This window comes from Nannospalax galili, unplaced genomic scaffold (genome assembly GCF_000622305.1).
Source record: "Nannospalax galili isolate Female #2095 unplaced genomic scaffold, S.galili_v1.0 scaffold227, whole genome shotgun sequence".
Classification (NCBI taxonomy): domain Eukaryota; kingdom Metazoa; phylum Chordata; class Mammalia; order Rodentia; family Spalacidae; genus Nannospalax; species Nannospalax galili.
In genome coordinates this window covers 7,871,402-7,893,854 of record NW_008360303.1, presented here as the reverse complement: position 1 = coordinate 7,893,854, position 22,453 = coordinate 7,871,402, and the positions used below count along the sequence as shown (strand labels likewise).

Genomic DNA, 22,453 nt, shown 5'->3' with positions numbered 1-22,453 from the left:
TGAAATATTTTTCAGCAAGTCAAATAGGTTGTTAATATGAAACCGTTTCAACCATGTTCTATTAGCATATTTTCCATATACTGTATTCCTGTGTGTGTTTCCTAAGCACTCTTGTCTGTTTGGAATCTAATGCATGCTAATCCCCAGAGGTGAACCCCTTCTAGGTTTACATTGCAGAACATGACAGTGGGAGTAGGAGGTCGCAGGGGTGAAATAGCTTTACCCATAATTTGAAGATTAGTTCCTGGAAACGTTTTCTCTCTGGAATATATTCTGAATATATTCTAAGAAATTGAAAATAACAGAATTAAGAGGTTTTTTTTTTAAGTTGTGTTCCTGTAGTACCTTTTCTTTCTCTTTCTTCCCTCTGTAATTTTTCCCTATGTATTTTTATTGAATTTCTGTAGATTTCATTTTAATCATATTTGGGCCTATAGGAGCTTTGCTTTAAGCTTAAACTTAGAGAAGTTTCTTACAGACCTCACATCCCTTAGCATTTCAGCAAGTATAACCTCACAGCAGTTCTGATTTGGGTAATTCAATTTACAGGCTTTATGTGTGGGATGAATAACAAGTCCAGATGGATCCTTTCTTAAGCAACATAACCACAAAGCAAAATGGGTATAACATAAAGGTCTTAAGATTAGAACCTTGTTCTCAGACTAAACAGAAAGTTGAAAATGAGACACAAGACAAAAATGTTTCTGTAGTGTGTGTGTGTGTGTGTGTGTGTGTGTGTGTGTGTGCTTTACTATAGTGGGGTTTGCTTTAATTTATGTTTTTAAGCAAGTTCTATTATTTTTACATTTTTTTCTCAGTTTTAAAAGAGCTCATCTGCTTCAACTCATTTGAGTATTTTTTTTAAAGCAATTAGAAGGAGATACCTGGAAATCAATTAGCATTTAGATTGTTTCTGACTTTTACTTCTGCAAAGTCATAAAGAAAACACGCTCTTTTATTAATTCTACAAACAACCTAAAATAGACATACATAGTTATGGTAATTTTTTTGTCCAATAAGACCAAACGTAACTCAAAAGTATTATCAAGCTGTAAAATTGGCTATTCTATTTAGGGATTCTTGTGCCAAAGCTTATGAATGTATCTGTTTTCATGTATCTAAGAAAATGCCATGAATTGTGGATATTTGCCACTCTATAATAGTCTTAATCTTCATCAGGCTAAAAGATGTATATCTTTTACTTTTACTATGTAAGCTATCAAAAATATTTTCACAATAGAGGCTGGAGAGATGGCTCAGCAGTTAAGAGTACTGGCTTCTCTTACAAAGGACCCAGGTTCAGGTCCCAGCACCTACATGGCAGCTAACTCCAGGGCCTGAACTCCAGTTCCATGGGTCCCAACATACACTCTTTTGAACTCCAAGGGCATTGTATGCACACAGCGCAATTACAAACACGCAGGCAAAATACTCATATGCATAGACTAAAAATAAACAAATAATTCTGACTGTTTTCTGGTCCTCAGAAATTACCTTAAGCTTCCTAAGAATCAAGTGTGCTGTTCCCTTAACAGAAGCAGCATCACAGGCTGCTCTCTCGGTCTGTTCCACACATTTTGCAGGGGTTTTCCTCCTTTACAGTCCACTCCTTTAGGTTTTGCTCCAGTGCTATACCCAGAGAGAGCACATAGATGTACCCTTTGCTTCATAACTCTTTCCCTCTGAAGCAGGTGTGATAGCAGAGAACCCTGATGGTTACAGAAGCAGAAGCTGCTGGTCAGTACACATTTATCATCTTCCACATACTTGTGTTTTGAGCCTGAACTATGGCTCATAGACTATAGTAATATGTATTACTAGAACAGTCTTTTTTTTCTTCTTCTTTTTGTTCTTTTTGGGACAGGGTCTCCTTGTAGCCCCAGCTAACCGGGAACTCTCTATGTAGACCAGGCTGGCCTTGAACTCACAGAGATCTGCCTGCTTCTGCCTCCTGAGTGCTGGGCTAAAGACATATGCTACCACACCTGGCTAGCAGTCTTATTTCTAACAAAGCATTTGGAAAGCCCTTAAGGGTTCAAGTGAATACAGATAGATCAGCCTGTCCTGTGACAACAAGATCAAAACTAAACAATAACTACAACAAAAAACAACTTTAAATATCCTAGAGTCCTGAGTGTCTATGGGATTTAGTGAGAAATGGTCAAGGAATTTCTCCCTTGTGCTTTTTCAGAGTGGCCCCTTCATGGCTGTCCTGATTTCATTACTCATTTGTCTTTCCGAGTGATTATATATCCAGCCCGGATCGAGTCCTTGATAGATTACGAGACCCATTCTTATTGACAAAGCTGTACCTAAACCGTCTAAGACAAATGATTGTTTACCTTAATAAACGCAAGGGAGGACATTTTTAAAACATCTCTATGAACACGTTTCAGCACTTGACAAGTCTCAGAGCCAGGGAATTCTAATGTTAATCTTATTAAAGTTTCAACAGATTTACTTCTTTTATGTAGTTATGCGTGTGTTGTACAGCTGGTGACTGGTTCAATTTGTTCTCTATTGTGTCACTTATCCCACATGGTGTTCATTCCATAGAACGTCAGGAAGGCACAAAAGAGGACTCTAAACTGCAATCCAGTAGACTCTTAGCTTTGCCACCAGTTAGTCCCATCATTTTGTGTAAGCCCTGGCCTGGCACCTGTGTTATGTTTTCATGATCTGAAGGAGAATGTGAATGTAGAGCTACATGATCTCTGAGTTCTCTTTCAAATAGCTTTAAAGTTTTTGCCTCAGTGACTATGGGATTTATTTCTTTTGCAAAGACGTAAATAAATATTGAAAGAACATTTGCTTTTTAATTCATTATTGTTTACAGAATACTTCACAGGTGATTTACTACTTTAAAAACCCTAAACATAAACATCTAGCTCTAGACTGGTGAGAACTTTGTGTTCTAAAACGTCTTTAAATGAAGTTAGGGATAATTATTTCTGGTTCATGTGAATCTATAAATTAGTGATTTATTAACATTTGATTCTGAACCAAATGGTGCAGAGAGTATGTGCAAGAATGCCTGTGCTCCTCCATCTTGAAAAGGGCAGTAGATTTCTTCAGGATGTATCTTGATGATTTATGGACAGAAATGGTGTGCTGGCCTGTTTTGTCCTGAGGAAAAACTCATTTTTCCCTTAGTTCCACCAAATATTATGGGAGAAGAACAGAATGTCTCTATCCTCATTAGTCAAGCTGTGGAGTTGCTATGCCAAAGTGATGCAGTTCCCCCACCTACTCTGACATGGTTAAAGGATGGCCGCCCTTTGCTGAAGAAACCAGGCCTCAGTATCTCTGAAAATGGAAGTGTGTTGAAGGTAAGGTGCGGATTCATTTCATCACGTGGTTCTAAAGCATATGTTTCAGTGTTATACCTGTTAAAGATGTCTATCTTGTGTAAGTGCTCTCGATTCATCTAATAAAATTCAAAGAATCTTATTTAATGACACCGATGATAGCCTTAAATTTTATGCTTATACTTAACTGTCCATTCATACTTTTAACCAGAAGCCATCTCAAAAAAAAATGCTTTCAGGAAAATGTTATAAGAATATCCTAAGGTGTGCTTCAAATTTAGCCATTCAATCACCCATTTTAGGTGCTCTAGATAAGGATGGAAATATCAGGACATATCTCATATCTTCAATGTCTTAGAATTTTATATAAATCTGTGAAAAGTTAAGTATCATTTTATCTCAGAAATTCAGAAGTGCCGGGCTTAAGTTTGGTTTAGTTGCCAAGTGTACTTTTTTTTGCCTGGAAGAATATAGGAAAACTCCCTTGCTTTATAAGCATGGATAGGAACAAAAGTCCTGATTAAGGAAAGCAGGGAAGCTAGTGAAGAAATAGAGACTTTTAGAAAGTAAATGTTTTTAATTATTCATTTAATAACCACATAATTAGAAGAAGCATTTCATTACAATAGCATTGACATATTCAATAACCTTATTGGATGTTTAACAGCCATACTTTGAGGCCTATACTAATTTTGTCAGAGGGACACAAAGTAAATGTTTTAAACAATATTGGCAGAGTTCATCTGAGTGAAATAGAGCTGGCATTGACAAGCTAACCTGAGGAATTCAGGTTCAGGAAACCAAAGGGTCTGAATGTTGCTAACCCAAATGCATGTTTATAAAATGTTCACAATAACCAACTAAGAAGCTAAAGAAATAAGCAAACAGTGTCCCCAATTACTAAGAGGCATGAATTGGATCAGAACACAGGAAGTATTCTTTCTGTCCACACTACTGGCTACAAATGGCTCCTAATTGAGAACAATCATGCTAACAAAACAATAATATTGAGGATGATAACATCAGCATGTAAGAAGGGTTTCTTTCTGTCCACACTACTGGCTACAAATGGCTCCTAATTGAGAACAATCGTGCTAACAAAACAATAATATTGAGGATGATAACATCAGCATGTAAGAAAGGCAATGGGCAGCAAGCTAAGAAGCTTTCCCAGGGAGAACTGAAAGTCCAGAACATCAGAGGTATTTGTTAAAGAAAGAAAACAGGGGCTTTGGAAATCACTACTTGTAATGATGGAGCTGGATGCAGAGGGAAAGGCCAGAATCACTGATGAAACAAAGGAGAGGCCGTCTGAGCTGCACAGACAAAAGAGAAAAAAGACAAAGGAAAAGCACTGTTCAGACTTAGAGGCAGTGTCCTTGTTCTAGAAAGTATCTGGCAAAACGTCAACCTTGAGGCCTTGCCATTTGCAGCACACAGCACCTGTCTCTTGGGTTAGTTGTGCCCAACAACCCCAGATGTTCCCCGCAGGTTTCCTCCGCATATCTCAAAGCCTAGCTGTGGCTAAAGGAAGAGGGAGGTATTTATATAAATACAAATTCTGGTGAGTGTAGAAGTTCATTTCTTCAGGTAATGGTGAAATCCTTAGATCCACGGTTCCCAGCATGGAGCCATGCCAGACACCCTGGGGTGTGCAGGTCCTGTTGAAGGACTAGACAGAAGACCCATACAATGAAACTTTCTATAGAACTGAACCCTAATTGATTATTTAGCACTATTTCACCCAGCATTTTACTCACACATCTTTGACTAGATACAAAACAGAATTTGGTCATTTTATTTTGCCCAGAATACACTGGGCATTTTGCCTGGCACACACTAGGCACTTGATTAAATGTTAATCCCTCCTCTTTTGTCTACCCATATTATCAAATCTTTTCATGAGATCCATAGTGTATTAGTTACTTGTGCATTTCTATGACCACATAACTTGACAGAAACAACTTAAGTAAAAAAGATTGGTTTGGGTTTATAGTTTAAAAGGGTTTCAGTCTATCATAGCAATGAGAACCTGGTAGGTAGCAGTGGGGATGTATAACAGGTGCTGTTAGCTTACCTTCGAATGACCGCTCATAATGAGCTGCTCTATCCAGAGATACTTTATGATATAGATTTCAAAATACCACCACCAGCTGGTGAGAAGGCATTCAAAATACGAGTTTGTGAAGGACAGTTTAGATTCAAACCACAGCATTCCACTCGATGTGCAAAAGCTTATGACAATCTTAGAATGCAAAATGTATTTAATCCAGTCTTCAATAGTCCCCTTAATCCTAATAATTCCAATACAGTTCAAAAGTCTAAGTCCAAAATATCTACTGAGATTGAAGGCAATCTCCTAACTGTGAGTCCTTGTCAAATAAAAAAAAAAATTATAGTTGGGCATGGTGGCGTATGCCTTTAATTCCAGCACTCGGGAGGTAGAGGCAGGGGGATCTCTGTGAGTTCAAGGCCAGTCTGGTCTACATAGTGAGTTCCAGGACAGCTGGGACTACAGGAAGACCCTCTCTCAAAAAGACCAAAAAAATTTACATACTTGTGATTTCTGATGGCAAAGAGTAAACTTTTTAAGACTAAAAGAGAGGAATGAAGGCATAGTAAAAAAACATGGGGCAAAATAAGACCAAAACCCAGCAGTGGAAACATTAACTCCTGGAGCATGTTCAGATTGAAGGCACATGGTATCATGACATGAGTTCCAGCAGGCTGGGACAGCCCCACCCTTGAGGCTTTGCCACTTGCAGCACATAACACCTGTCCCTTGGGTTGCCCCAGATGTTGCCCACAGGTCATACGTCAAGCTCCTGGCATATCCAATATACTGACTCTCCATCTTAGGCTTCACTTTCAGCCTCAGGCATCACCCTGGAAGGCATCACCCTGCTAAACATTTCTTAGGCTTTTCCCAAAAGCTTTGGTTCAAGCCTTCTTGACAACATATCTCTTTTTATTTTTAATGATAATAAATCATAAAGAAATTTATTTTAAAACAATTCTTTCCCTAGACATACAATGTTACCATATATTAAAGACAGAAGCAACTTTGCATAAGACACATGAGCTTATTTTTACATAAACAATTAAATCTTGATGAATATTTGATACTAGAAGTTGAGGAACATACTTTTTAAATTTTTATTTTTTATTTAATTTTCAAGATTTTCATATAATATAGTTTGATGGTATTTGTATATTCCCTTACCTAACCACAGCTCCCCCACACCCCCTGCCAAATTTAATGTACTTTCTTATGTGTATAATACAGCCTCTAGAGTCTGATTCATGTCCCCAAATGTCCTTCAGTGTAGGTCCATCCACTGGGCCCACCAAGAGTCCCATCCCTGTAAGACACTGTCTTTCCCCCTCCCAGCAGCCACCAACTGCCAAATGTTCCTTAGGTTGGGTTGGGATTTCTTACCCACTTCCCCATGTCTATGCTGGAACTTTGTCTGGTTTGAGCTTGCATGGGACTTGTGCATGTTGTCACCATTGCTGTGAATTCATATGAGCAACTGACAAGTTATCTGGAAGACTCTGTTTCCTTGTGATCATCCATCCCTCTTACAATTGTTGCACCTCCTCTTCCGCAATGATTCTCTAGATGTGGGAGGCAGAGGTTTGAAGTAGGTGTCTTAATCAGGGATAAGCACTTGCTAAATGACCCCACTTCAATTCCACCCCTATACAGGGGATGAATGAATACATCTCTCAACTCTCGCTAGAGAAGTTTCTTAATGCAACAGATGGTGATTAACACAGACTGATTAACACTGGCCAATGTACATGCACCAGACACCAGACACAATACCTCTTATACTGCACATGCTTACAAAACCAGTACCATGTGGACAATGTTAAGCTCTGTCACCAGCTCAAGCAGTAGTCAGACCCCCCTTGGACCACAGCTAAAGCAGGTGCTAAGTACCTGGGCTGAACCTGGGAACACAGTTCCATAAGTAACTGTGAAGGGAGAGCACTCCAGTGGCACTACCTTTTTAACAGAAAGTCTTTCAAATGAGTTAATAGTTTTACATTCTAGAGACTGTGATTTGTGGGTTCTTGTTGGTTCATGAAATGACCTCAAGGGCATACATTCTATTATCCTAGGATATATTGCTTGGCTTCTTTTTAATAATACTAATCTGTTTAACAATAGCATCTTTCCCTCAGCTTTATATGGTATTGTGCTTCTTTTCTGGTTAGACTGCACATTTTCACCTCTTTCTGCTCTAGTTTTTGCTGCTGATTCTTACTGTAACCTGACTAAAAGCAGCCATTAGTAACCATGCCATGGGTGCCTGCAAGATGACTCAGCAGGTAAGGGGACTTGCTGCTAAGCCTGACAACCTGAGTTCAATCTTTGAACCATATGGTAGAAGGAGAGTGCTGACCTCCTCAAGTTATCCTCTGAGCTCCACATGCTCACGTGTGTGTGTATACCTGTATACACACATCACACACACAATAAACAAATGTAAAAAAAAATTTAAACCATGCCATAGCTGAATGCTATGCTTGACATTTCCTTTGTCAAATTAATTAGCTCATTACTTTTTAATTTAGTCTAACTCAAATGTCAGAAAACAAGCAAAACATAAATACATTATTTGCCAAAATGTAATGTGAATGACCTCTAGTCCAAATCTCAACAAAGCCTTTGTTCCAATCTTGAACTGCTAAGCACAGTCTTTACTGACTACATTCTGTTAGCATTATAGGCTTCCAAACTCCCACCAGAATTGCCTGTGAAGCTTATGCATACAGTAATCAGGGCTTCTCTGCCTGCATCTCCAATCTCTTCCAAATTCTTTGTGCAAACCAGTTCCAACGGTGTAAGATTCACATGGTCTTATGAGCCCACTTATCAGATTGTAATTTACCATCATGTGACCATAAAACCTGACAGAAATAACTTACAGAGGAAGGTTTGATTTTGGCTCATGACTTCAGAGAGTTTCAGTCTTCCTCAAAGTAACGAAAGCATGGCAGATGACAGGAGCATGTGGTGGTAGAGGCTATTCACACTATGGTGGAAGCAGAGAGAGTGGAAGAGGAACCGAGGTCTGTGATTAACCTTCAAGGTCTGCCCCTAGTGACCTACCAGCTTGATCCCACCTTTGATGGTTCTATAGCTTTCCAAAATAAGGCTACCATTTGGGGAGCCAGTATGCAAAACACAAACCTCTGGGGCTCAGGTAAATTTCAACAGTAGCATATAGGTTCATGCTTACTAATTTTGTGGTCAGTCCAGTAATGAGTAGTAATTATGTGACTTTTAATTATGTAGCTCTCTTAACTAAACACGCATTTCCCTATCTTTAAAATGAGGTTGAATTTTAGATCTAATATTCTTTGATACTCTACATAACTCAGGTCCTGTTGTTTAATTTATAGATACAGTTATTGATCACTTGTCTACATGCCAAATAATTTCAGTGATCACTATAACTACAATCATTCTTCCTACTTTGACTATTTCAGAAATTTTTTACTTACAACCTTATTTGGCAATAATTCAGTTTGTAGTGCCTCTGATCTTGTATTGTCATTTGTACCTTTTTGTAATTAGTTTACCTTCACATGCTGTATATGCTCAACTAAAGTGTATACTCAAATCAGGAATGATCAGAAGCTATATGGTAGCTGGGCATGGTGGCACATGCCTTTAATCCCAGCACTTGGGAGGCAGAGGCAGGTGGATCTCAAAGCCAGCCTGGTCTACATAGTGATTTCCAGGCCATCTGGGGCTACAGGGAGATCCTGTCTCAAAAAGATAAAAAAAAAGAAAAAAAGAAATATGGCACATTGTATTTCTTTACATCTACCTAGTATAAGGTTTGCATTGACTGCTTAATGCCATGTAAGTTATGATGGTTGAGTGTTGATGCACATTGCATATACATGCATGAAAGCATTTTACTGATGCTCAGTAACCTGCTAAGTACCAAATTGTGTAGCAGGAGATGGAAATTAATTGGATATAATTTTATTTATTTATTTACTTTTATGTGTTTTGTCTGTATGTATATAAGTGCACTCTTGCAAACAATGCCCACAGAATCCAGAAGAGGGCTACAGATCCCCTAGAACTGGAGTTACTAAAGGTTGTGAGCTGCTATGTGGGTCCTGGGAACTGAACCTGGGTCCTCTTTAAGAGCAGCTATTGCTCTTAATCACCAAGCCATTTCTCCAGCCCCTGAATGTAGTTTTTGAATTGGAGATATTTGCAAACTCAGTGTGGAAGAAGCAACACGCATATTCTTTTACCTTCTGAATATATAAGAATATATTTAATTGTACATTTTAAATCCCTGAATGACTTTACCAGAAATTGTGAAAAATTTTGCTACTTTATCTGTATTGTATTTAGAAGGCCTTTGTAGTTTTCAACCACTGAAGTAAATCATGTTAAAATAAAGTGTGATATAGATGAATATTATTAAACCTCTGTTAAGTATTTGATCTCTGCGATGAGTGTATAGACATTCATTTTATAATTTTCTCCATTTTTTACATGCTTTGAAATCATCAGAATGAAAAATAAAAATAAGAGGCAACAAAGATCATTAATATGCAACCCAAACTGTGAAAGAGAACTGTAGTCTCAAGCCAGGCATGGTGGCTCATGGCTGGTCATTAATCCCAGCACCTGAAAGGGTTAGCAGAAGCCTGCTATGAGCTTCAGGCTAGCTTGAGTGATGGCCTAGTGAGTTCTAAACTAACCTGGGCTACAGAGTGAGACCCAGACTCAAAATGGAAAGAGAAAACGAAAGAGAACAAGAAAGAAAGGAGGTAGGGAAGGAAGAGAAAGAGAGAGAAGGGGGAGAAAAGGAGAGAGGGAGACAGAGAAGCTGCTTTCAAAGCATTATTTTGATTTCAGATTGAAGATGCTCATGTTCAAGACACTGGTCGTTACACTTGTGAAGCAACAAATGTTGCTGGAAAAACTGAGAAAAACTACAATGTTAATATTTGGGGTAAGTATAATAGGCCTCCGTAAAGCAAAGCATGGCCTGTGGTTTGCTTTTATCTATTGTTGTCAATTCTTAACATGACTTTCATGCATTATAGAACATAGTTGGAAAATTATCAGCACATTTTGAAGATGCCAAGTTGTCCTGAGTATCAACTCAAGGAATTTGTCCAAAATGCAAAATGGACAGACTCCCTAACTAGATGCATTAGCCAAGCAACTTTGATGTGATATGGTTCTCTTATCCTGTCTAGCATGCCCTTAGCTTTTATAGCCAGGACATGAAACGATTGAATTTCTCTAGAACTAGTGGAGGTTTGTCCTGTGAAAATAAGTGGAAAAAACAAATTATGTATACAAGGAAAACTTCCTAAGGACTGCATCATGGAAACTCAGGAAGATGGTATTTTGGGAAGAAGAAGTGAGGCAGCGAATGAGTTGTACATAGATGGGTGGATAGCTGAATGAATAACATAATACTGCAGAGAAGTCAGACTAGACACAAACTACAAGATGTCCTTTACAAATATGAAGACCAGTGCTCTTAAGGAAGCAATTTAATAGTGGAAGGCAGACTGCAGTAAATATAATCATGAATGATAAGGGAGAATTTGAGACATCAAAGATAAGATCACTTGAAAACTACGCATGCTTTCTGTCTTCTAGCACTATGTCATGTGTAGAGGTCAATGAGAAAAATGAAGATGCTTGGGGAGAATGTTCTTTAGTCAATGAAATTTAAATGTAATGTTGCTAGGTCCAAATTTTTAGATGTGATTATATAATCTGAAGTAACTGCAGAAGTAAGGAAAGCAAAAAGGGACACGGGTGGAGGGGTAAGAAGGAGCGCCAGAGGGGGTGAGTTGGAACACAGACTCTACCAAAGGGAAAATTAGAGAAAGAGGAGAGGACTTCAACTGGGAAGAGAGGAGGGAAGGTAATAACAACAGGAGAAGGAGGAAAGAGAGATAAATAACATTAAGAATGTTTGAAAAGGCATAGGGAAACACATTGTCTTATAAGATTACTTTACATATATACATATATATATATTATTTATCACTAGGGTGATAAAGTTCCCTGTGAGACCCATAAGACAAACAAAAATCCTAGTGCCAAGCATAGTAAACCTTCCTTTGAGAGGTTGGTGAGGGGAATCCAAAAGACTCCAGAAATAATATAGGCCATAACTGCCATTACTCTTGGTTACCTCCAAGAACTGAAGGTAAGACCCTATTGCTGAAGACACCACATACTTTGGATACAGGACTTAGAGGAATGGAGCTGACCTGAAAACCTCCTCCCTGAGGCCCAGCTCTCATAGTATCAGAAGGTGTTCTGCAGGCTGCCAAGGAAGAAGAGCAAACAATAGTCCTACCCAGCTGTAAATCCTAGAACCACAACAAAGACTGACTCAGCAAGTTGTCTCCAATGATGCAGTACTGGCATTTTTACTGGGGGTAAAAGATAGCAACTGTCTAATGAGACTTAAAGTCCCCTCAATAAGAGGGAATTCATGCCTGTTACTGTAAACATATTCAGCACACATGGCTGGAGGGATCCTATACTCTAGAGAAGAATCTACTAATTGCCATTAACAGTAATGTAATGTAATGTAATTTCCAAACACTTATCCTGTATTACAAACATTTATCCTCATACCCACAGAGAGGTGTAACTCAATCTTCTCATCAAAGAAGCTTCTTTTTGCAGCAGATAGTAACTACTATAGAGATGCACAACTGTTGTAAATATAAAGAATAAGGGACGTGGGGTGCCCAGCCCTAATTGATACATCTAAAATTCAGCCCTACATCTAAAGTCTTGTGGAATTTCATGGATGATTAGGGGTAGGGGGGGATTGTAGGAGCCAGGGGATGCAGATATCTGCTGATAGATAATGTCTTCTAGGCATGACACAGAAGCTGCACCTTAATATAGTCTCAATATAGCTGCCTAAACAAGGCCTGCATAAGGGCACCAGTTACATGCCAATGTGAATGGGGGAAATTACAGGCCACACCACTGGATGAAGAGCTATAGGAAATCAGTGGCTGCTGAAAGAGAAGGAGAATCAGTTTTCTACCAGGAAAAAATCCCTAGCAGCTTATATACTCCCAAGTGGTTTTAGGATTACAGAATTGAATGACCTATCAGGAAGTACATTCAATGTATTTTGATCATATTCACTTCCACTATCATATTCACTTCCACTCCTTCCACTAATTTGTCCTAGATACATCACCATATCCTTAAGACAGCAACTGTCTGAGACATGTCCTCTTTTTCTTTTTCTTAAATCAACTCACTGAGTCCAATTTGCATGTTCCATATACACATGGGCGTGAGGCCATCCACGGCATGTGACTGGCCTACCAGGGGCCTTAAAATGGACATCCCCTCTCCTAGAAGCCATAATCTGTCAATATCCCCTCAGTTAGGGGTAGGGATTCATGAGCCTCCTCCTTTCATGCTAGAATGTTGACTGACTTGATCTTGTGCAGATCTTGTGTAAGGAACCAAAGCTACTGTGAGTTCACAAATGCAACAGTATTGTCATGTCTGGAAGACAGTTCTGCTCTAGTCCTCCCTGACTTCTGGCTCTTACACTCTTTCTGCCCCTTCTGCAATAGTCTTGAGCCTTGAGAACCGGATGTGATACAGGTGTCCTATTAATGGTGGAACACTCTACTACACTCTCTGTGCTTTGACTTGTCCCAAGTTTCTGTGTTGACCAACCACTGCTCAAAAACTTCTCTGATGAGGTCTGAGAGCTGTACTAATCTAAATGTAAAAATACAAATTCGGCCAGGAGTGGTGGCACATGCCTTTAATCCCAGCACTTGGGAGGCAGAGGCAGGCAGATTTTTGTGAGTTCGAGGCCACCCTGGTACACATAGTGGGGCTACAGGGAGACCCTGTCTCAAAAAGACAAAAAAAAAATACAAATTCAGAAGGGAGTTTGTCCATTTAGCAAAATAATAGTAGTAGATTTACCCTTGAGTTAATCTGTTAGCTTGACAACCATGGACCTTGGGCCAGATCTGCTGTAGCAGGCATGTGTATCTTCCTGTAGATGGTACCTTAAATCCAATCAGAGAGTGTTTGGTTACTCCCATAACATTTATGCCACTATTGTACCCATGGACATATCTTATGATGCTGGTAATTACAGTTCACAGAGTTCACAGCAAGATAAAACTGTTGATGACTTCCCTCTCCCCAGAAGCCTGCATGTTCTTCCAGTACTATGAGAGAAGGCAGGGAGAGGAAGCTTCTCATCAATACTAACATGATTTCTCCATAGCCTATGACCAAAGAGTATGGCGTCTTCTACAATAGAGTCTTACAAGCAAGTTCTTGTGGACAACCAAGAGTAAACACAGTATCCTCTATCGTTTGGGAGGAGGGGTCTGGGACATCTCTGACCAAAAACTCAAGGGGAGGTATCTCACACCTGGCACTGAGCTTTTTATTTGTCAACTTACGGATTCTGGGATGAGCAAGTGTGTTTGTGTGTGTGTGTGTGTGTGTGTGTGTGTGTGTGTGTGTGTGTGTGTGAGAAGATTATAAATTAGTGGGTTTCCATATGGGTTTTGTAAACATCCTTAGTGTTAGTTATTCCTCTCCCCCCTCCTCCTGTGCCCTAACTTTCCATACCTCTCCCCACTTAAACCTCTCTCCTTATTATTCCCTCTTGCCCTTCATATAATGTGTTGTGTTATTGCCCCTTACTTGAGATCTATCTTCCCCATATTAAAGATTTTTAAAGAACTGAGATGTTAATGTCTGTATTTTTTAAGAAATCACCTATGCTTTAGAAATGTTTGAGAAACTGAATCAGAAAGAGAAAAAGTTGGATGCCCGTGTTTCTCAGTCATCTGGACTATGTGGTTAGTGGCCCTGCCCTCTCAGACATCAAATTTGACATGTGAATTAAGAATAAATGTGATGCAAAATCTAGGTCCCAGCTAGAGGCATCATTAAATTTGCAACTACTTGTGTTCATGAAAACCAGAAGAATAGCAAAGGGTAGAGCTGAAAATGGAGACCATAAATTTAATGTAGTGCCAATCTCTGTGTTTACAGAGAGATAGTTGAACAAGAACTGAAGATGTGCTAGAGTCTAGGAGGAGTTTGTGACTCCTCAACCCCCAGGAACTTCAAAGAATGAGCATCTGCCAGCTGCTAATCCTGCAGAGAGAGACTTATGGGGTGGGAGGGGGTTATCTGGTAGCGTCAGGCTCCAGCCCCTTTGAGAGAAGCTTAATAATCAGGATTCCCTTTAAGGGCTCCAGTAAGATTGGCTAGAGACCAACAAGATATACAATCTAGAGTAGGCAATATGTCCATCTCTTAACTGAAACCCCTTGTCTCTGTTCTGTACTGTACATTACATGCCTACTGCTTTCTAGGACTCTAAGATATTGAGGCTGGCTGGACATCAATGACCGGGTTAAACTTAGACTTGGTAGGCATCAGCATTTTAACAGAAATATCTAAATGTCTATAATAAACTATGCCATTCTAATACTTTGGTAATAAAAGTTCTACAAAAATGCGAAGCACTGTTATTAGGTACTGATTCTATACCTTAGAGGTGACTTTCAAACTTCTGTGTTATTTTCTCACATCATTTGAATAGAAGTCTTTTTTCCTGTGTGTGAAGTTTTAGAAAAACTTGACATGACATGAAAAGTGGAAAACCCACACTTTTCTAATTTTTCTTTCAGTACCACCAAGTATTTATGGTTCTGATGAGCTTGTTCAACTTACAGTCATCGAAGGGAACCTCATCACTCTGTTGTGTGAATCAAGTGGTATTCCTCCCCCAAATCTCATCTGGAAGAAGAAGGGTCAGTTTTCAACCATAACATTTTAAATTATAGATGATAGATAGATGACAGATGATAGATGGATTAATAGAAAGATGATGGCCAGATAGATAGATAGATAGATAGATAGATAGATAGATAGATAGATGGATGGATGGATGGATGGATGGATAGATAGATAGATACGTAGATACATACACAGATACATACATAGATACATAGATACACAGATACATAGCTACCTAGAAGATAGAATATTTAGTTTGACAGCCCTGTCAATTTGTAAAAAAAAAAAAATAAGAGAAAAAAAGTTCATGGAGTTCATATTTTAAATGCTAGACTGCAAAATTAGTTTTATTAAATTTTGACCTTTAACACTGATATTATTTCACTGAAGATTTTCACGTTTTAACTAACTGCTACCCAGAATAATCAATTTTCTATATTACAGTCATTGCCTTTTAATCAAATGCATTATGGAATACCTATAATCATAGTCATTAACCACCTCTCCAAGAACTCTTTTCTTTTAAAAAAATAGTCTTAAAATTATTTTCTAAAGCAAATATTTCTATTACATTTATGGCAGTTTTATAGTTGAGTAGATTTTCAACTGCTTATTTATCAAGTTGTTATCCATGCACACTCATGTTAGCTCATCCAGTCCCCCTTCATTTTACATACTACTAGGGGATTATTTCACAGGATTGTCACCTTTTTGGTGCTTAAACTAGGAAGGAAATACATAAGTACTTATCTGGGCAAGTATATAAAACTCATCATATTTTGCCTCCAATTCTGCCACTTGGCTGTTATTGCAGGCTCTCCAGTGCTGGCTGACTCTGCGGGACGAGTTAGAATTTTATCTGGAGGCAGACGGCTACAGATTTCAGTTGCTGAGAAAGTAGATACAGGACTCTACACATGTGTGGCATCCAGTGAGGCTGGAACTGCAAAGAAAGACTATAATCTGCAAGTGTACAGTAAGCTATTGGCCTTGCCAAGCTCTGAGCACAAATTTCTTTTAAACCTTTCCATCTCTCCTTTTTGTTTCTCTCTATATCTATAACATTTCACAGAAGTATAGCTATACCAATCATGTGGTTTAAATGTGCTGACATAACCAGAGAGCAATTGATTCTTTCTGGCTTTTATTTATTCAGGAAAATATCTGTCTATTTTCCATCAGCTCACCAGTGACAAACAAATCACTGTCTGATTTGTTGCGAATTGCTGAGGGCCCAACAGTGGATATCTAGAAAGGGAAAAGAGAGCATTATACGTTATACTTTGTTGTTACTGTTATTGTAAGTGGTGGTGGTGGTATTTTATTTTTTAGGCAGATTTTTAGGCTGGCCTCAAGCTTGCTGTGTGCTTGAATGACCTTGAACTTCACATCATCTTGACGCTACCGCCTGAGTGCTGGGATTATAGGTATATGCTACCATGCCTAGTTTTATGTGGTGTTGGGGATCCAACCCATGACTTTGTTCATGCTAGGCAAGTATTCTATCAACTGAGTTACTCTAGCATGAAGTATATTTATAATACATAAAATATTTTAATAGGCTACTTAGACTACAACCTGCATATGTAAATCATCATGTAAGACAGAACTGTCACCTCTGTCTTACAGGTGTGGAAAATCGATCAGAGACATTTCCATAATTGATCATGGTGACTGGCTTGTGCATGGTAGAACTGTTCCTAGAACACAGGGTTACGGGAATTGGTCCACTTTTTTTTCCCCAAACATATTTGTATGGGAGTTGGCAAAGTTATTAATTCTTATAATCAGCTTCAAGTAAGTAAATTCAGCTACAAAGTAACAGTAAAGCTGGTTCAGTGGCATGACCTGCGGCTGTTTAGTGCTTCACTTAATGAGATGCCTTAGGCAGGCAGTTCATCTCTGCAGATGAGCACCCCACTCACTCCCAGCAGGACAGAAGTTCTGTGATTCTCCTGGACCTTCCTTCAAGATACTAAGATAGTTGTGGCATCTGCGATATCAGGTTCACACTAAAAGCAAGAAGGGGAAAGGCTGTTACTTTCTGCCTTATACTACCAGAGCAAAATGTTTCCTACAGCCCCCAGGAGGCCTTTCTTTAAACATTCAAGGTTTGAATTGTTTCATACAGCCACTAAACTTACAAAGATTGAGACACAGTCTCAGCTCTTCCAAATCTTGTGAAGGAGAAGAAAGAAAGGTTTTAACAGACCCGATCATAAGTTAGGCCACAGCCTCTTCCTCTGCATGCCCTGACCTGTTTAACTGAATGTGGAGAGGTGAAAAACTTGGCAATAGTAAAAGTTTCAGAATACAGAATGACCATAAATTAAGTCAACATTGCACACATGATGAATCCCAGGTGTTTTGGGTCATGCTCACTGGTATTGTATCATGAGATGTCACTGTAGCCTTGGATCTGAACACACAACATGTGCCCTTTGCACTGTGAGTGCTCTTACATCACACAGTACCAGTGAGCGCTGCCTGAAACTCCTCAGCTCAGATTGGAGACTGTCTGACATTATGAATTACAGTGTGATTGCTATGCACACAAAGTTTTCTGCTTTTAAAGAAACATGATGGTTTAATTACAGAAAAGACTTAATATTTCCTTACCATCATTCTTCACCATATTAGTATCAAATTAGTATGCCTTTGGATTGAATTGTGTTTGATTTTTTAAAATTGGTGCATGAATTGCTGGCTTGAGTTTCATTTAAAAAAATCGTTGGATGAATTTTGGCTTAGGATTACGAGAAAGTTTCCAACAATGTCTAAAATGTCCCTAAACTTGCTTCTACCATCTTGTACCTATGTATTTATGTGAAGTGATGTTCTTGGTCTTGACAATTACAAATTGGAAATAGCAATCAACTCTGAAAACTTTGAAGATGATCTTCATCCTGCAGTGTCATATATTCTTTATGTTAAAAATACACTTGCATAGCCATCTAATTAGTACACAAATTTTCTTTTGCCTTTAATAAATGATAAAATTAAATGTGAGCCAAAGAATTATTTAAAAGTAAATTTCTTTTATGATTTATTATAAGTAAATGTTTGATTTCTATACCTATTTTAAATGTATTTTTATTGAATTTTCATGTATTTCATACCTATTTTATGTCTGTATACTAGTGTCAAGTAAAAAGTTATTAGGATAAAAAAGAGTTAATTAGCACTAGAAACACCAGCAAATCAGAGTTCCAATTGGTAAGTTCAATTATTTATATGATTTCTCAAAAAGTAGAAGTTAGCAAATACACCATTCTTTTCTTCCTGTATAAATAGCTTTATTTTAGGAATTAACTGACTTGAAAACATTAGAGAAGAATTCCACCTCTCAATACACTGATAATTGGTTACATAGCAATATTGTCTGTTGGTCCTGAGTGTTTTCTTTTTCTGTTTTTTGCAGGGGGGAGGGAACTTTTTAAGACTGGGTGTCCCTGTAGCCCCAGCTGACCTGGAACTTACCATGTAGACCAAGCTGGCCTTGAACTTACAGAGATCTGAGTGCTGGGACTACATGTGTGCCACCACATGGTATTTTCTTTATTTTGATGTAAGAATATGTTTAAGTGTAGGCTGAGATTGTGGCTCAGTTGATAGAGTACTTACCTAACATGAACAAAGCCTTGGGTTTGACCCCCAGCACCACATAGAACTAGGTGTGTTGGTACATTCCTGTTATCCTGGTCTTTAAAGGTAGAGGCAAGAAGAACAGAAGTTTGATATTTTCCTCAACCATACAGTGAGTTCAAAGCCAGCCTGGGAAACAAGAAACTTGCCACCCCCACCCCCCAAAGGTGTACTGAATGTGTTTAACTTGAGTAGTAAAAAGGTCCTATTAGAGGTGAAGCAAACCTGTCCCATATTATTTCTTGTTTTCTCTTTTCCCCTAAAGTTCGACCATCTCTAGCCAACAGTGGCAGCTACCATCCTGAAATAACTGTCCTTCGTGGGAAGAGCATTTCCTTAGACTGTGAAGTGCAGGGTATTCCTCAGCCAATAGTCACCTGGATGAAAGATGGCCATCCCTTGACCAAAGGAAAGGGAGTGGAAATACTGAATGAAGGGCGCATCCTTCAGCTGAAGAACATTCATGTATCTGACACGGGCCGTTACATGTGTGTTGCTGTGAATGTAGCAGGAATGACTGACAGAAAATATGACTTAAGTGTACATAGTAAGTAGCAATTGGGTGAAGAAGTTTGTTCTCTGGATGATACAAACTAGCATCCTGGAAATATAGGCCTCAAATCTAAAAGTCTTATATCTGTAACCTAGCCCTTTTTTTCTTTTTTCTTTTTTATTCTTTGAGAATTTCATACATGTATATAATGAAATATGATCATATGAACCTCTACCCCCCATTTGCCCTTCTGTCTGCCTCTGTACTTCCCCCACCACCTTCCCCTCCTAACATTATGTCTTTTATAACCCATTAAGTCCCATTAGTGCCACCCATATGTGCATGGGTGTGAGGCCATCCACTGGAACACTGAAAACCTGCCAGTGGCCACACTTTCAAAGAATGATTCGCCTTCCCCCAGCAGGTATCAACTGCTAAAACCTCTTCAGTAAAGGGGTGTGGCCTGGAGGTCATAGCCCCTGTCTGTGCATGAATTTTGGCTGACTTGATCTCGTGCAGGTCTTCTGCTGGTAACCACAGATGGTGTGAATTAATGAATGCAATAGGCACGGGATGTCCTGAAGATGGTATTCACAAAGCTGATCCTTTCTACATACGTGCTGCTTCCCTATATCTCCTCACTCATCCATCTCTATGCCTGGCTTCATGTCACTTACCTCACTGTGACAAACATATTAGTTATTCTTTGGGCCAAGCACAAAGTAGAAAATTGTCTTCTTCAAATACTTTCAGCTCAGTACTACCTCTAGTAAAATACTTTATATAGTTTTTAATTTCAGTTTTTAACTAGACTAATATAAATATTTATTCCTTAAAGTTTGCTGGTTCAGGGCTGGGGAGATAGCTCAGTGATTAAGAGCACTGGCTATGCCTGCAGAAGACCTGGGTTTGAATTCCAGCACCTATCTGGCAACTAACAACTGTTCGTGACTACAGTTCCAGGGGATCTGATGCCCTCTTCTGTCCTCTGCAGGCATTGCATGACACAAGTGCACTTGCCTACATGTAGACATTACAATCATACAATCATACACATGAAAAGAATAAATAAAAATTTTTTGAAAGTTTACTGCTTTAACATTCATTGGTCATGAATCATATTAAGGTCAGCATAAAGATTCTAACTAATAAACTATAAAATGTTGACAGGAATCAACCAAATATTTACATATTAAGAGAAGGCTCTTTGGCTACATGCAGTTTGATATATAATTTTTAAATTTATAGAAATTTATAGATACAAATCTTATAGCTTGAATATCATTAATAAATGAACAAAACTAAGCCTGCTTTTGCACATCTGTAATATGAAACACTCAGGTAGGAGGATTGTGAGTTTAGGGCTGGAGTTCCAGCCTGGGCTTTATAGGGAGTTCCAGACTAGCCCAAGCTTCAAAATGAAAGCCGCCTCAAAACAAAGAAGCAAAAAAGAAAAAAATGAAAGTCAATATTAGTATCTTGTACATTGCAGCCAATATGCTTGCCAAAGATAAAAGATCTGAATATAAATAGATAAAATTAGGGACTGGAAAGATGGCTCAGAAGTTAAGAGCACCAACTCCTCTTGCAATGGACCTGAGTTTGATTCCCAGCACCCAGATGATGGCTAACAACCATCTGTAACTCCAGTTCCAGGGGAATCCAATGCCTTCTTCTGATTCCATAGGCATTGTATGACACATGTGCACTTAACACACATGCAGGCAATACACTCATACACATAAAATAAAAATAATAAATAAAATATTTTTAAAATAAAATTAATTCTTAACATCTTTTGTTAAATTAATTTAATTTTTAAGATTAGAATTAATTTTTACAGAATCCTGGTTATAAGAAAGTTATGAGTTTATGTTATAAATCTGTCATGACTGAGGAGTAGCTCAGAAAGTAGCTCACCGCTACTGGAACAGTACCATGAGAGTCACTCAGTGGACAGAGTAGGGAAGAAGTGACATTTCTATTTCCAGAAAGGTCATTGTTTTGAGTACTATTAACCAGAAAATGGAAGTGTTCCCATTAGAAATAAGCTGTTAAGGATTCGTGTTTCATGTTCTTTGGCCTGCCCCCTTTATGTTTGAGGTTGGTTTGGTCTTGTCTTACAGCACCTCCAAGCATCATAGGGAACCATCGAGCTCCTGAAAATGTCAGCGTGGTGGAAAAGAGCTCAGTATCCCTGACTTGCGAAGCCTCTGGAATCCCCCTGCCTTCCATAACCTGGCTGAAAGATGGGTGGCCTGTCAGCCTCAGCAGTTCTGTGAGGATTCTCTCAGGTATGAGCGATTGGGATAGCCTGATCATCTGGTTAGCTTCCTGTGCACATCATTTCTCTTCAGTTTTTCATTTTTAGTGTTTTATTTTCCTTTCTGATCTAGCTGCTATTATGATAGCCTCTATTCATATTAAGCAAAAGTATTTAGAATGTAGGAAAATCGGGAACATTTCTAAATTAATCTCTACATCCCTGTATTAAAAAGGACTTGGCACTGTCTTACTACTATTATATAACGTAACCCTCCTATGAAGTATGTCGATTTATGCATGATGAATCTGAATATTATTTATATTTCTAGAAAGAGAGAGTTCTGTGTGTGCTAAGACAGTGTATCAGTTTCTTTTCTGTTGTGATAAAATGCCATGAACAGAAGCAGCTTAAGGAAGAAAGTTTGTTTTGGCCTACAGTTCTAGAGGGGGCATCCACAATGGCAGGGGAGGTATGGCAGCGGGCAGAGTACAGCTCCATACACACATGGGAAGCAAAGAGTGAACTGGAAGTGGAATGAGCCTATCCCAAGTGACGTACTTCCTCCAGCAAAGCTCCACATCCTAAGGGTTCCCTAACCTCACCAAACAGTAGCACCCAACTGGGGTGCTGTTCAAGTGCATGTTCCGCCTGTGGTTGGCATTTCTTATTCAAACCACTACAGATTTTATCATTATTTCATCTTCTAATTTTGTACAAAAACCTGAATACTTTCTTTATCCCCCATGGGTCAATATAAGCTTGGAGAGCATTTCTTATTCAAACCACTACAGATTTTATCATTATTTCATCTTCTAATTTTGTACAAAAACCTGAATACTTTCTTTATCCCCCATGAGTCAATATAAGCTTGGAGAGAGGATTTTTTTTTCTTTTTTTTTTTTTTT

At 38.7% G+C, this 22,453-nt stretch overlaps 1 protein-coding gene across 1 annotated transcript in view; it reads left to right on the top strand.

The window, feature by feature from the left end:
• Hmcn1 (hemicentin 1) overlaps positions 1-22,453 on the top strand; it is a 492,592-nt gene that overhangs the window by 310,631 nt on the left and 159,508 nt on the right. The window contains exons 41-46 of the mRNA XM_029559235.1: positions 3,154-3,329; positions 10,210-10,306; positions 15,036-15,158; positions 15,959-16,120; positions 19,055-19,336; positions 21,409-21,576. Coding sequence (XP_029415095.1) covers positions 3,154-3,329; positions 10,210-10,306; positions 15,036-15,158; positions 15,959-16,120; positions 19,055-19,336; positions 21,409-21,576 — 1,008 coding nt within the window. The remainder of the gene's footprint in view (positions 1-3,153; positions 3,330-10,209; positions 10,307-15,035; positions 15,159-15,958; positions 16,121-19,054; positions 19,337-21,408; positions 21,577-22,453) is intronic.